The 15,228-nt window shown below is 39.6% G+C and overlaps 1 protein-coding gene across 7 annotated transcripts in view; it reads right to left on the bottom strand.

Moving 5' to 3' along the window:
- Aopep (aminopeptidase O (putative)) overlaps positions 1-15,228 on the bottom strand; it is a 336,146-nt gene that overhangs the window by 271,208 nt on the left and 49,710 nt on the right. For all 7 annotated transcript variants that reach the window (XM_090329500.1, XM_090329499.1, XM_090329503.1 and 4 more), the window contains one exon: positions 441-594. In XM_090329500.1, coding sequence (XP_090185626.1) covers positions 441-594 — 154 coding nt within the window. The remainder of the gene's footprint in view (positions 1-440; positions 595-15,228) is intronic.

Below are 15,228 nucleotides of genomic sequence, written 5' to 3' on the forward strand. Positions count from 1 at the left end.
TTCTATGTATGTGGTATTGAGGAATCGAACCCAGGTCTTCGTGCATGCTAGGCAAGCACTCTATCACTAGGCCAAACTCCTGGCCCGAGCAACTTCTTATTACTAAGTTATTTACTTATTACTAATTTATATTTTTACCAGCTAAACACTAAAAACAAAGATAAAAGTATAGGAGATGGAAAAGTACTAATATAAAAGTTCTTTTAATTTGACTTCACAGAGAATCAGTAAGGTACTTGTTTCCTTTTCTTTCTGCACAAATAACATGCCCACATTTCTATCTCTGAATTCTTTCCTTCCTAGTAGGCTTTTTCCTGATTTGATTAATCCTTTTATGGTTTCTTTCTCAGCAGAGATGACTCACATTCCCAGAGCTTGGAAGAAATGTATCATACCACAATCTCAAGTGTTTGCTCTTCAGCAAGTCCCCAGATACAAACCTGAAGTCAGGCTCAGAAGGTGGCAAGAATCTCTCTGCCTCCAGATCCCTTGGTGAATCTGTCTCAGGCTTCATCTCTGTCCAGCATCCCACTGCAATTGTGAAGGTGGAGGCTGGCATCGGCATGGTTACATAGTAATGCCAGCTTAAGCATCCTATAAAGAAAATAACCATCATAAAGCCAAAGTATGGTTCTTGATCTTACTCTGTTTCTTCTCCTAAGGAATCTGAAAAACTTATATGAAAAACTAAGAACTCATCTTGGAGAGGGTTGTCCCATCAGGTAAAAATGTATGATCCCACACCTTGGGGAAAACTTTAATGATTTCAAGACAGTCAAGAAGGAGTGGGTTTGATCTAGTGATCAGTTTGAAGCCTTCAGTGAGGCTAGAAACACTGGACGGTAGTTGAGGTGGTAACTCACAGCTGCAAACAAGGAATGACACAGGCTGCTTGCTCCCACAGAGAAAAGAGTATTTCATAGTTATCCTTATTAGGTAGCAAAATATTTAGAAGCACAACTGATATTTAATGAATGACTAAGTAATGATCATTTCTGAGTGGTAACTAAGTTATTTCGTCTACATTCAATTCAAGTTCATCTAAAAGGGATAAAATCGAAAATGTAAATTTATGGAAGGGGAGCACCTAGTTTTTTTTTGTCTTGTTTTGTTTTTTGTTTTCTTTTTATGCTAGTCCTGGGACTTGAACTCAGGGCCTGAGCACTGTCCTAGAGCTCTACCACTTAAGACACGGTACCACTTCTGTTTTTTTCTATGTGGTACCAAGGAATCAAAACCAGCACTCTACCACTAGGCCAAACTCCTGTCCCCAAGTGCCTAGGTTTTAAGTTCACCTCTGAAACTAAATAGATATGGAAGTTCAAGTATCACCTACCTTCATGCTTCTAATCTATTCAGCTGGTCTATAGCTCCTTGATGAGCAGATTAAAAGCTGGGCAGAGTGAGAGACTTATCAGAAGAAGAGATTAAAATGGCAGAAAAGCATATGAGAAAATGATCATCATCTATGGTCATAAAGAAAATGCAAATAAAAACAACCCTAAGATACCACCTTACCCCAACAAGAATGGCCAAGATCTTGAACTCAGACAATAACAGATGCTGGCGGGGGTGTGGAGAAAAAGGAACCCTACTACACTGCTGGTGGGAGTGCAGACTAGTTCAGCCACTCTGGAAAGCAGTGTGGAGGTTTCTTAAAGAACTTAAAATATACCTTCCCTACGATCCTGCCATACCACTTCTGGGCATCTATCCTAAACATCATGACCCAAGATATTACAAGGACACCTGCTCAGCTATGTTCATCTCTGTACTATTCACAATAGCCAGGCGATGGAAACAATGCAGATGCCCTACTGTAGATGAATGGATACAGAAAATGTGGTATATATACACAATGGAATTCTACATAGCCAACAGACAAGATAAAATAATGGCATTCACAGGGAAGTGGATGAATCTAGAGCGAATCATGTTGAGTGAGACAAGTCAAGACCTAAGGTATCCTTAATATGTGGCTATTAAATCCAAAGAGTACAAGAGTGAGGACTCAATAACTGCATACCCAAAGCTATGGACATGGTAATGGAAATATAAACATAACTATATAGACATAAAAACCTATGACTCTATAGACATAATATTTTATTTCATAAATTGATATGTTTCTATGACATACAAACCCTTAGCCTAATTTTGATTAAGTTCTAAATACTAAGTCCCAGATATTGTAATTAGAGATTCCCTCCTTGAACAATTGTTTGTTAAACTTGTCATTTAAAATATGATGTAAAAAATCAACATTAATAAATTCTTTAATAAAAAAAAAGCAGGGCAGACTTCAATAGCCAGGGACTTCAACTAGTCTAGATCAGGGCTATGATTCTAACTAGAGCTCTCTACTCCAGGTGAGGAGAGGTAGAGAAAGATTTTATTAAACAGTCAGATGGTTGATAACTTATAACACTATATTTCAGTCTTAAGATGGGAACATAATTTTAATGTTTCTAAAAGTCAAATGCATCACGTGATTTAACATAACAAGTCTGAAACCTCTGCTATTAAGCTGATACTGTTTTAAGAGATATTATCTTTTATCATAAAACAATTTCTCCACTCCTCAGGTTCCCACAAAGAGAAACTTCAATTAGAATGACACTGCTCTTTTAGCCTTCTACCAGGTGTTATTGCTGTCTTCCTTTAAGTTACACAGAGCTTAACAGCCATGAGATGGCTCATGGTTGTCCAATTTGGTGAATGAATGGACAGGATTCACCTAAGGAGTAGTTACATCGGTAGATGTCCTCTCCTATTTTGTCCTCCTCTGTTATCCTAACTTATTAGAAGGCTGAGAATGGTGGATCACGGGTTGAGGCCAGCTGAGGAAAGAGTAGGTCAAGATATCCCTTCTTGATTCATAAGGTGGGCTACCTGTTTATCCTTAGCTATGCAGAAGGTGGAGAGAGGGAGGGTTATGTTTCAGGCTAGCCCAAGCACATGGGCCATTTGCTCATACCCCACAGAGCCTGGCAAGTTACAGGAGGCTTATTTCCTAGAGAAATGAGAAGAGGGGATTGGGGGAAGAAATGACACAGGTGAAGGAATGAAGAGGACCAGTTAAACACACGCACATAGGATGCTGAGATCACAGCCTCCTCCCTTATTTGGTTCCCAGATGATAGTACCTCAGCTTTTAGTCTCTAGGCAAGAGACTGAAGGAAGACACCCATCCAAGAGCAGATGACCAGTGCTATTAACACTGGAGGCTTCCTATGCAAGCCTATTTGTGCTTCCAAATAGCTTAGCTTTCTATGGTAGATATATTGAAGCTCAGGGTTTCAAAGACTCATGCGTGCATGCAGACCTGCTAGGTAGTATTTTAGCTCCTCTTCATGAATGCAGATAGACAGACCAAGGACCTCCAAGGCACCAGTAGAAAGGCTCTAATGAGGGGCCGGGAGTTTGGCCCAGTGGTAGAGTGTTTGCCTAGCATGCACGAAGACCTGGGTTCAATTCCTAGTTACCACATACATAGAAAAAAGCTGGAAGTGGTGCTGTGGCTCAAGTAGTAGAGCTCTATCCTTGAGAAAAGTCAAAGGACAGGGCTCAGGCCCTGTCCAAGCCTAACAATTGACAAAATAAAAAGGCTCTAATGCAAAACTGAAAGACTAAAGTAGACAAGTAACTTGGAAGACAGTAACTGCACAAGGAGAAGACAAGTTCAAAACACAACTAACATATTCAGAATAAAGATTATTGGTTATTGCCCTACAAATAGAATATTTAAAAGAACATACATTAGTAAAGGAAAGTAAAAGCAGCTGGACACTGGTGGCTTATACCTGTAATGCTAGCAACTCAAGAGGCTGAGATCAGAGGATCATGGTTTGAAACCAAATGAGGCAGAAAAATCCTCAAGACTCCATCTGAAAAACTAGCAAAAAGCCCACCTGCAGGCATGGTTCAGGGAGTAGTGTGCTGGCAGAGCAAGCAAGTTGAGCAAGCATGAGGTCCTGAATTTACACAATAATTAAAATAATGATATAGTAGTCACAGTAATTATTATTATTATAAAAATAAGTTAAAAGAAAACTAAAAGCATGGCAGTAGAAAAGAAAAACTCAGTAAAAAGGTAAGGGATGAGATACAGTGGTGAAGGAAATACAACAAAAAATTCTAAACAAAGGGCTGGGAATAGGTGGCACACACGTGTAATCCTGGCTATGCAGAGGATATGGATATAGAAGAAATTGTACTTTGAGGCCAGCCCAAGCAAAAGTGAGATTCTAAACTAAGCTTCAAGTGGTGCCATAAGTCTTTAATGTCAGCTAGGCAGGTGGCTGAGGGAGGAGAATCCTGGAAAGAATGAAATTCTACCTGAAAAATAGACTCCAAACAGAGATAGAGACATAGCTCAACTGGTGGAATGCTTGACTACAAAGCACAAGGCCTGAATTCAAACCCCAGTATTATCAGAAGAATGAATAGGAGGAAGAAGAGAAAGAGAAGGAGAAGAATGTGGAAGATGGATGAGGAAAAATTGGTAGTGCCATTTAAGAGGTCCACCATCCAAGTAATAGAAACTCCATAAAAAGATGAGCAGAGAAAGGCAGAGACAGAGACAGAGACAAATACAGAGAGACATCAATCAAAAATTTCAAGAAAATTATTCCCATCTGAAGTTTCATACATTTCTGGACTGAAAAGGCAATAAATACTCAGAATACTGGTTAAAAACTCATCTACATCAAGATACAGCATTATGAAATATAGAAGCTGCTCGACTATAGAAATTACACTTCAAAAGGAGGCACCTATGGGTCACATCTGTTATCCTAGCTGCTTAGAAGGCTGAGAACAGAAGGCTCACTAGCTGAGGACAGCTGGGAAAGAGCCGGTCAAGAGATCCCTTCTTGACTCCTAATGGGGTCCTACTGGTGAGCACCTGTCATCCCCAGCTACGTGGGAGGCTGCGATTGGTAGGATTATGTTTCAGACTAGCCCACAAAGAAAAGTCCATGAGATTCTAGCTCTACAGAAAGAAGCAGGATGTCATGGTAAGTACCTAGGAACACTAAAATAGAAAGACTGTGGTCCAGACATGCCTGGATCCTATCTCAAAAATAACTAGATCAGGGGAAAAAAAAAGGGGGGGGAGAGCAGGAGGTGTGGCTTAGCAGTAGAGTACTGCCTGGCAAGTGGGAAACCCTAGATTCAAACCTCAGTACCATCTTAAAAGGGGGAAGAAAGACTGAATTGAAACAAAATACTATGGAGCTAGACACCTAGTACAGACAGTAACTTATGCCCATCTGGATAGGTTAGGAGCTTCCCCATTTTCAGGAAGATGAAAATGATTCCTTCTAGGGGGACCTTCCTTTTCTCTGACAATGAAAGAACAAAAAGGCAGGGAAGTGTTCAATATAAACAGTGTAAATATATTTGAAAGCCAAGAAAAGAAAGTAGGATAAAAGACTCCAGGAGCAGGGGAAGGAGATGTCTCAGTCACCACAAGTGGGAGGGGAGGGTGGCATCCTAAGTCTCTTCATTTGTTCACGTTTGGCCCCTAGTCTCCTCCCTCTTGGAGAAGGTATCTTTGGTTTGAGCTGTATATCAGCAGCCCAACGCTGTCCAGTCTTTCCCTTGTCCCTGGGAATCAAGGCAGGTAAGCTCTTATCTTGGTTGGACCCTTCTCATCCTGGAAGAGAGAATGAAAGTGGGAGGGCTTGTTTGTATCTGATAAACACACTAGGCACGTGTGCTGTTCTTAGAACCAACTGTCCACCAGGGCCTGAGAGGAACAAGAAGGATGATTTGTGTTCCATTGTTTCCCACCATGAGGACCTCTGCCTCAGCCACCCTTCTCTATCTCTAACTACTCAACTAGGATAGAAACATATCCCTGCAAATTGAGAGAAAACGATGTATCTGAAAATCTTGAAGAGATTTAGCAACTTCCAAAATGAGTCTAGGGTTGATAAATACAAAGAAAAAAATGTGACAAAAATCTCACATAATGTTATTAACTCCAAGAAAAACTAGCATGTGCAGAAATAATGTAATAATAAGTTTACTACATGGTTTAGCAAACACAGATATAAATAAATGAAGAATGCTGATCTAATCAAGTTCATGAAACATCACCAGCATACTGAGAAGGAAGCATATGTATAATTGGCTCACATGGGTTGAGGATGGTGGTCTGCTATAGGGTAAGACCAAACCTGAGGAATTAAGAACTTTTATTAAAGCCAGGCACAGTGGCTCACGCCTCTAATCCTAGCTACTCTGGAGGCTGAGATCTGAGGATCGCAATTCAATGCCAGCCTGGGCACTAAAGTCCATGAGACTCTTACCTTCAATTAACCACTAGAAAACGGGAAGTGGGGCTATGGCTCTTGGGGTAGGCCAGTAGCCTTGAGCTGAAGACCTCAGGGACATCACCCAGGCCCAGAGCTCAAGCCCCATGACCCATAAATAAAAAGAATTCTTACTGAATAACACGGAGTAAATATCATATCATCAGCCAAGGGATGAAAATGGTTCTTTTTAGCTTAATAGTGCAAGAGAGTTTCATTTTCAGAATTCCATATAGGTATTGAGAACTTTGAGTAAGTTTACCCCTCTATTATATTCCCTTAATTCCCTTCACCCCTACAAACAGTATTTGGTGTGTATCACTATGTTATCTATCTATCTATCTATCTATCTATCTATCTATCTATCTATCTCTATACATGTATATGTATATTTATGTGTATTTATATGTGTGTGCAAATACACACATGTAATGGACTTTGATCCTTTCCATCTCCCACAATACCCTCTCCTTTTTTCCTCAATCATCCCACGGGCCCTTCCCAACAGTCTTTCCTTGACATCCATATCTTATCCCCATCATCATTATCCCTACCACTATCATCATCATCTTAAGTCTAAACTCCACATATGAGAGCAATAAGAAATTTCCTTTTTTGGCTTGAAAGCAACAAAATTCACAAGAAGCAGGAGAAATGGTCAAAGGAAATGAATACAGAGGACTGCTCTTTGGAGAAATATTATTATAAAACAAGCAATTATCTGAATTTTTAAATATTACATCTAAATATATAGCAATTTAAAACAATACCTGTCAATTAATTGAAAGGTACTCCTAATAGGAAAATATACAATATTTTTGATCCTGAGATACTATTAAAATGATAAAATAAAACTCAGAAAAAGAAATAATTTAGATAAAAGGAGTAAATACTTATTTAGTTATCACAAAAATCCTTTTAAGAATGGCACACCGGCAGGGTATGGTGGCTTACATAGCTACTCAGTAGCAGTTGAGGGCTGAGAATCTGTTTCAAAGCTAGGTTGATCAGGAAAGTCTGTGAGACTCTTATCTTTAATTAGACACACACACACACACAGAGGCAGAGGCAGAGGCAGAAGTGGGTGTTTGGCTCAAGTGGTTGGGTGCCAGCTTTGAGCAAAAATATAACAAGACAGCACCCGGGCCCTAGTTCAAGCCCTAGGACCAGTGCACCTCTATATGTGCACGTGTGCATACACACACACACACACACACACACACACACACACACACACACACACACATTGGATTTTTATATGATTTTTGTGTGGCCTGACTGATTCTTGTCACTATCTCACACGTGGGGGCAAGATGAAACCATGAAGATAGTAGGAACTGAAACTCCTTCCAAGGGAAAATGCTGAGGGAGGAAATCCAATACTAAATTACCAGGAGTCCACAGTACCACCACAGCACTTCACATGGTACCTTTGTACCTTTGTCAGACTAATGTGTGTCCTCTCAAAGGGACGAATAGAAGGCACTAAAAGCCACAAAAGACTGTGGCAAGTAAGAAGACTGGAAATATGTGATAAATAATAAGAAAGGACCTTAAATTACCTAAAAATGTAAGTAATAGGGCAAAAATTATCATAGAACCTGAAGTGAGCCCAACACACATATTTTAGAACTGCCATCATTTCCTCAGTCTTCTCTGTTATATAAGGGAGAGATTTTTTTTTAAATTTTTTATTGTGATTAATAGAAGGGTTACATTGCATTCACCAGATAGAAGGTGCATAACTTCACAAACATTGATACCCTTTCTTATGACATGGTCCCCATTTCCCTCCCACACTCCCCCCGCTTATCTTGATTTCCCCCCTTCCCTATCCAGTTTCAAATAACCAATTAAGCACATATAAAATATATCAGATAACAAGGTGAAATATTGTAACAATATGAGATAACCAAGGGATGGCAAAAGAGATGAGAGATAACATAGTACATTAAGGACAACAGTCACTCATTATATGGCTTTTGTTTCCTTCTCCTGGAGGTCCTTACATTTAGTGTCATACTATTTGGCCTAATGTCTCTAGGTTTTGTTCTATTGTAAATCTCTGCTAGGAGAGCCCAAGGTTTCTACTGATTATAACAAATGAGGAAAACTATTGGGCCTATGTTCCTTTGAGTCTGGCTTACTTCACTTAATATGATTTGTTCTAAGTCTTTCCATTTCCTTACAAATGGGGTGATGTCGTTCTTTCTGACAGCAGCATAGAATTCCATTGCGTATAAATACCACATCTTGTTGATCCACTTATCAACTTAAGGGAGAGATTTTATTGTTGAAAATATAAAAAATATCACCCAAATTCATAATTTAAATGCTAAGGATCACTTCTTTCAATATGATCTACGAGACTTTTTTTTTTACTTTCTTCCTAAAGATTCCTAAATTGGAGCTTATCTGAAATAGTTTTCCTCTGTGTTTTAAATATCATTTTATTGTTATTATGAAGGTGTGTTGCATAGAGGGCTTATCACTTCATAAGTCAGGTAATGTGTACATTTCTTTTTGGACAATATCATCCCTTCCTTTACTTCCAGTAAAGGAGTACTTCCAGTACTCATTTGAAAATTTCAAAACAAAACAAACAAAAAAAAAATGTTTGTTTAACTACCCAAGTAACAGTCCAATTAGCTGGGCCATCAGGAACCGGCTTGGAATCGCAAAGACCTGGTGACTCATAGTGTTGCTTGGGAAGAATCCTCACAAAATTGCCTGGCCTGCACATCAGGCCAATCCTGAGTAAATAACAGAGCCGGTGCTGAGACCATGGGGCCATTTCTAATGCCCGAATAAGACTTTTATTAGTCTAGTACTGTGAGACATTTCTAATATTCGCATTTGAAAAAAAATAAGAGACATTTCTAGTATTCTCAGTTTTTAAAAAGTCTCTTTTGATTTATGGGTATGTGAATTATTCTACTAAGCCCAGACTTGCCTGAATAAAGCCTACCTATTGCCACAGGGAACACCTCAACCTCCCAAATATGCAAATAGCAAAGTGGAAACTGAGAAAGCAAGGCATGTGTTCGAAGAAGAGAGAACTTACTTCTGGATTGTCTATTGTTAGTGATAAGCTTGTTTTGCCAAGAGAACTGATGCTGGTTTATTTCTGTTGAGTGTATCTGTGGGTTGCATTAAATATTGTTCCATACTTGCCAGTTTCAGCACATTACTTAATCTCTGTATACATCAATTTCCTCATGTGTAACATGGGAATAATCATAGGCTCTATCTCATAGGATTATGTGAGGATTAAATGAGATAATACACAGAGAAATTACTAGGCAGAGTAATTGATGCATAGTATTTTGTTGTCTTCGTCACCATTTGCAAGTTCTCATCTTTATAGCTTCCTCTCTCTGTTATACAGGCAAACTTACTGGCAGCGGCAGTGAAAGATATTTGGAGGTATGGTTGCCACATGTGCACCAAAACGCAGGACCTGATGAGGCCCACATATGGGATTTAAGGTTGAATGGCATTAAAATATACAGTGCACACAAAGCAATCCATTTAAAGGAAAATGACAACCCAAAGGGGGCATCCTGTATGACTTCATATAGAATGGACCATTTGGAGACTATTTAAATGGCGTTTACTTTAAATGAGCCAACCACGATGAAACAGACAGTGAATGCCTTCATTTTCCTCTTTTTGATTCAATCCACTTGCATTAGACTTCCTCACTAGACCAGCTGCAAAACAAAGAGAACATGTTGTACTTGCACCAACCAGAGTTTTTTCCTCTACAGAAGCCAGAAGTCCAGCACACTCCCAGATGACTTCACAGCCAGGCCTGGACTCATTAGTAAGGCAGATAGAGCAGGCAGCAGAAAGGGCCCAAAGACGCTCCCTCCCTATCCAGGCTGGAGCAGCCAGTGCACCCTTCCTTCACACAGATTCTGTTGTGCTAGACTTCTGACTCCCTCGGAGAGAATTTATATTTCCTTAATATACTAGCTGCACACACTGGACCACAGTTCTGAAGAAGAGCACTCTCATATTTAAATTGTCTCACTAGTAAGGTAGATATGTCATATGAGTTATTATTCTTAAAATCACTATAACAGCTACTACAGGATCCAAATATACACTTCCTTCCCAAAACAGGATGGAATTTTCTTTAAAGATGACTTTGTTTTCTGTAGTATAGGATTTGAAATGGGTTGATTTTCAAATCACAATACAAAATTAAGTTTGGGCTAGGGTACAGATGCATAGTAGAAGACACATAGCATAAGGGCAGGCCTGGGTTTGATCCCTGGCACCACAATAAACAAACTTGGAAACAAATAAAATTGAGTTTTGGAAGTAAGTGGCATAAGGAGAGTATTAACATAATTACCTTCTCTTGTGCATTCGCTACTCTAAAAGTATCCTTTGAATAGTTATGAAGATTCTATTTTCCAAGGAGGTAGAGTAATTCTCAGTGAAGAAAGAAAAAGAATATATGCAGAGCTAGGCCATGTGGAGAGAAAAAAAAACTTTGTATATTAAATTTGTAAAAAAAAATTACTCATTATTTGAGAAAAAAATTTGTACAAGAGGGAGAAAAATCAAGGTACTGCAGACATTTGAATCCATCAGTCATGCCTACTTAATACCAGAGAACAAATAGGAGGTATATGGAAAGTCAAGTCCTATGTACATGGATCACACATACCACAGAACCCAAAGGCATGACTCAAGCCACACACAACGTACAACCATCATGCTGCGTCTGCTGAGGCAAAGGCAGATTTTTATTTTTGTAAAGTTGAACAGCTCATGGAATTCCTTGTATTTAGAGAGTTGTTAATTTCACTGAAAACTAAAGCAGGCACTTGAATTTTTCCTATTAAAAGCAGCCTTTTAAACCTTGCCTCTCTACAGGTTATACCAACAACACAAAGCCTTCAGAACATCAAACTGATACACGCTTTTATTCAACATATCACATTTCTTCTTCAGTTTACATGAAGTCCTTGCTCTTTCCTGCTTTGGGATTCTTTCTTTCTCTAGTGACAATTCTTTCTTTCACTCTTTCTTTCCAAACTGTTCCATACGTTAAGACTCTTTAGAGTAACAATATCAGAAGACAAGTGTTTGGTAATTATGTATCTATACCATATAGGATCAATATTATATATTTAAATTATACATATACATGTAAACAGATACATCATATCTACACATATAGATATGATGGAAGACCACTTATTTTGGCTGTTCTTCCTCCTTAGCCTCCTTCTCCAGTGCTCACATCTTTCAGTATACCTCAGCCTTCTTTCTGCTTCTCCTTGTGAGATGCCAAATCTATGCATTCTATTTTTTATGAGCTGGTGACACCCTCTTGAATACCCATGGCGTGACCTTCTCTCATTAGCTCTTCTTGGCTATTGCTCAAGGGTTGTAACTGGCACTAGAACAAAGGAGTCAAAAAGATGCCCTGGGCTGGTAGGCACCAGCTTTGACTAACCAGGGCAATGTGCCAGTTCAGGCCACGGCTTCACAAGCCCTGATACTACCCAGCAAAGGCTTCAGGTTTCCCTCTTCGCAATATGGAACCGCCTCAGGCCCAGGAGGCCCAGAAGGCCCAAGAGAGAATGACCTTCAAGATCATCTTGTGAACTAGGTAAAAGAGCGCCACCTACTGAACCAAGAACACAAGCACCTTTGGAGGTCATGAGCTTTTCATGTAAGGTTGTCTTCTTAAAGGAACATAGGCCAGTCTCCTTGTTCTGTGTCCTTAGAGCATGAGGGTCTAAATTTGGTACAAAATAGATCAATGGAGTGGATACAAAATCCATACATGGTAAACTAGTACTCTACTCACATGAAAATATTAATGAGTATCAGGTCAAAGGCAAAAGCTACAGCAGTTCTAATTGGTATATACATGCCTGCCAGAGTCATCATGGTCCGAAGAAATTATGATGACTTCTACATATGCTTGGAGGCGAAGTGCAATGTGGTGAGGGCAAGCAAGAACAACCCAACAACAAATCACAAAGCAAAACAAAGACCTAAAAAGTACAAGGCACTGCATTGTGTGAGACCATATAAGTGTGACAGACCAGGAGAACACAACCTGGCTTACTGACAGCTTTCTTTTGAGAAAAGACAGGTCCATTTATTCTGTACTGCTATCCCTGGAAAGTACACATATGTATGTGCTCTATGCCAGAATAAAGCCTCGAGTTCAAAAAAAAACAAAAAAAAAACAAAAAACAAAAAACCAAGCAGTTTCTCTACTTGTGCATTTTCCCTTTCTGGGGAAAATACTTAATCATAACCATTCCTAAATGCCTTTTAATTTACCATTTCCTTGTACGTAATTCCTAGTTGCATACTGTGGGAGCCATCTAAATAGTATTGCTCATTTGGAGACATCAAGAGGGAAGAAAAGTTGGCTTTCAATTGCACACAGGAGGAGGGTCTGGCCCCTGAATTCTTGGCTTTTTCCTGGAATTTCCCACAGTGAAGAGAAATAGACTGTCAGAGGGCTTGTCTGTGGGGTAGGCCAGAGAGTAAGTAGCTTTTTGCCCAGAATGAAGTAATGTCTACAGTCTTACTTTTGCAAAGAAAAATGAAATGAGATCTGATGCAACGGTACATGTCGTTTGTAACATCTTCCCTTGCTTGCATGCTATTCCTCCTTGATTTGGAAGAGGCTTATTAGACAGCCTTCTTTAGTTCTTGAGGGTTCCCACACAAAGTAGAACCTGAGTATTTTATTTTTTGAGGAAGTAAGAATATACTAAATTAGATTCTATAAGAACAAAATGAAACAAAAGATTACTAAGGAAAATAATAAATGTACTTGAGCTGGATTTTTTTTAACATTTAACAAGACCAGCCAAATCAGAAGCATAAAGTAAAGAAATAACCCAGAAATTACTTTTGTCACTATCACCAGTGGTTTTAAAGGTTTCTTCTTTGAACATATTACTTTCATATGATTACACAGCCCATGTGTATTCAACAAACAAACAGGTGAACATTTACTATATGCAAAGCATTGCATTTGGCATTTACTGTGCTCTATAGCTTGGCTACATTTGGGCAGGGAACACAGGCTGACAACACTATGCAGGATATCAGTTCTGCCCAAATGGCTTTACGCTGAGGAAGCTGAATAATAAATGAGTCAAACAAGTTAATCTAAATCTATAGTCTTGACTTAGCCTTCCTGAAAAAAAGAACCATGACTATTCAGCTAATAAAATTCCTGCGGTGATCCTTACCCTACACCTGGAACCATTAGTTTTCTTTTTAAAAACAGTTAGCAGGAATGATTTCCCTCATGGAACAAGGACTTGGAGGTCCTATGATTTCTGTTCCCTGCCCAAGGGCTGTGCTGTCATTTTTGCTAGTGTTATCTGCTCCCAGGTGCTTTGCCTCTTTCGGGAAATCAGCTGGTGCCTGGAAAATGTGCTAATCAGGCTGATGATGTGTCACTGTGATGGAAACTATGACTTGCTGGGCAGGGTTCTGCAGTTCATGCTTTAAAGGACAGCTCATCCTTTTAAAGGGCATTGTGTACAAGAGTGGAGGTCCTATGAGACCAACACAACAATCTAAAAAACATGACTAGGAAAGGAAACAGAATCATCTTGTGCCCACATATCCTTTCTCTAAGGAAGGAGATATTGTTTGTGGACATGATTGCATCCCCACAACAGCTACTTTGAGTTATAACAAAGAGCTTTATTAGTACTGTCTCCTGGTTGTCCTCTGATAAAACCCCAACAGTGAACAGCAGGAGAAACTGAAGTAGAATTTTCTCTGAGTCATGCTAAATCTTCTCTTACTTTGAATTGCTATGACCTGTTTTGTGACATTATACTATATGAGATGAAATTGTGGTGTAAATATAAACCAAGCCCAATCAGAATCTACTTTCTTATAATTCTGCCTTTAACTAGTAATTTATTAGAAGAACAGGAGGAGGCAGAGGAGAGGAGGAGGCAGAGGAGAGGGGGAGGCAATGATGACAATGACAATAACCAGATATATTCCTGGAAGATTATAAGCATTCCATGAAAATTTGAAAATTTTTAAAAAATTTTTTTCTTTCCAGTCCTGGGACTTGAACTCTGGGCCAGAGTGCTGTCCCCGAGCCTCTTTGTGTTCAAGGCTACTGCTCTACCACCAGAGCTTGAGCCATAGCACCATTCCTGGCTTTTTATTTGCCAGTCCCAGGACTTGAACTCAGGGCCTGAGAGCTGTCTTTAGGCTTTCTCAAGGCTAGAGCTTTACCTCTTGAACCACAGCACCATTTCCAGCTTTTTCCATGTATGTGGTACTGAGGAATCAAACCCAGGTCTTCATGCATGCTAGGCAAGCTCTCTACCACTAAGCCAAACTCCCAGCTTTTTTTTCTTTTTTCCAGCCCTGTGGCTTGATCTCAGAGCCTGGTTACTGTCCTTGGACACATTTTTGCTCAAGGGTAGTGGTCTGCAACTTGAGCCACAGCACCACTTCAGGCTTTTTCTGTGTATGTGATACTGAGGAATTGAACCCAGGGGTTCATGCATGCTAGGCGAATACTCTACCACTAGGCTACACTCCTGAAATGGCATTTTATTTTTGCCAGTCCTAGGGCTTGAACTCAGGGCCTGAGCATTGTTCTTTGTCATGGTAGGCAAGCATTCTACCACTAGGCCAAACTCTTTTTTTTTTTGAGTAGTTTATTGGAGGTAAGAGGCTCACTGACTTTCCTGCCCAGGCTGGTTTTGAACCATGATTCTCAGATCTCAGTAGCTGCTCTGAGAAGCTATGATTACAGGCATAAGCCACAGGCACGTCATTTCTTACTTTAATGATAGGCTTTCAATAGACTGTCAACCACAGACAGACAAGCATGGTACAAGTCAAGAAATTTTTTCTACAGAGAACCATCTAAGCT

Source organism: Megascapheus bottae, chromosome 3 (genome assembly GCF_031878675.1).
Source record: "Megascapheus bottae isolate mThoBot1 chromosome 3, mThoBot2.hap1, whole genome shotgun sequence".
Classification (NCBI taxonomy): Eukaryota; Metazoa; Chordata; class Mammalia; order Rodentia; family Geomyidae; genus Megascapheus; species Megascapheus bottae.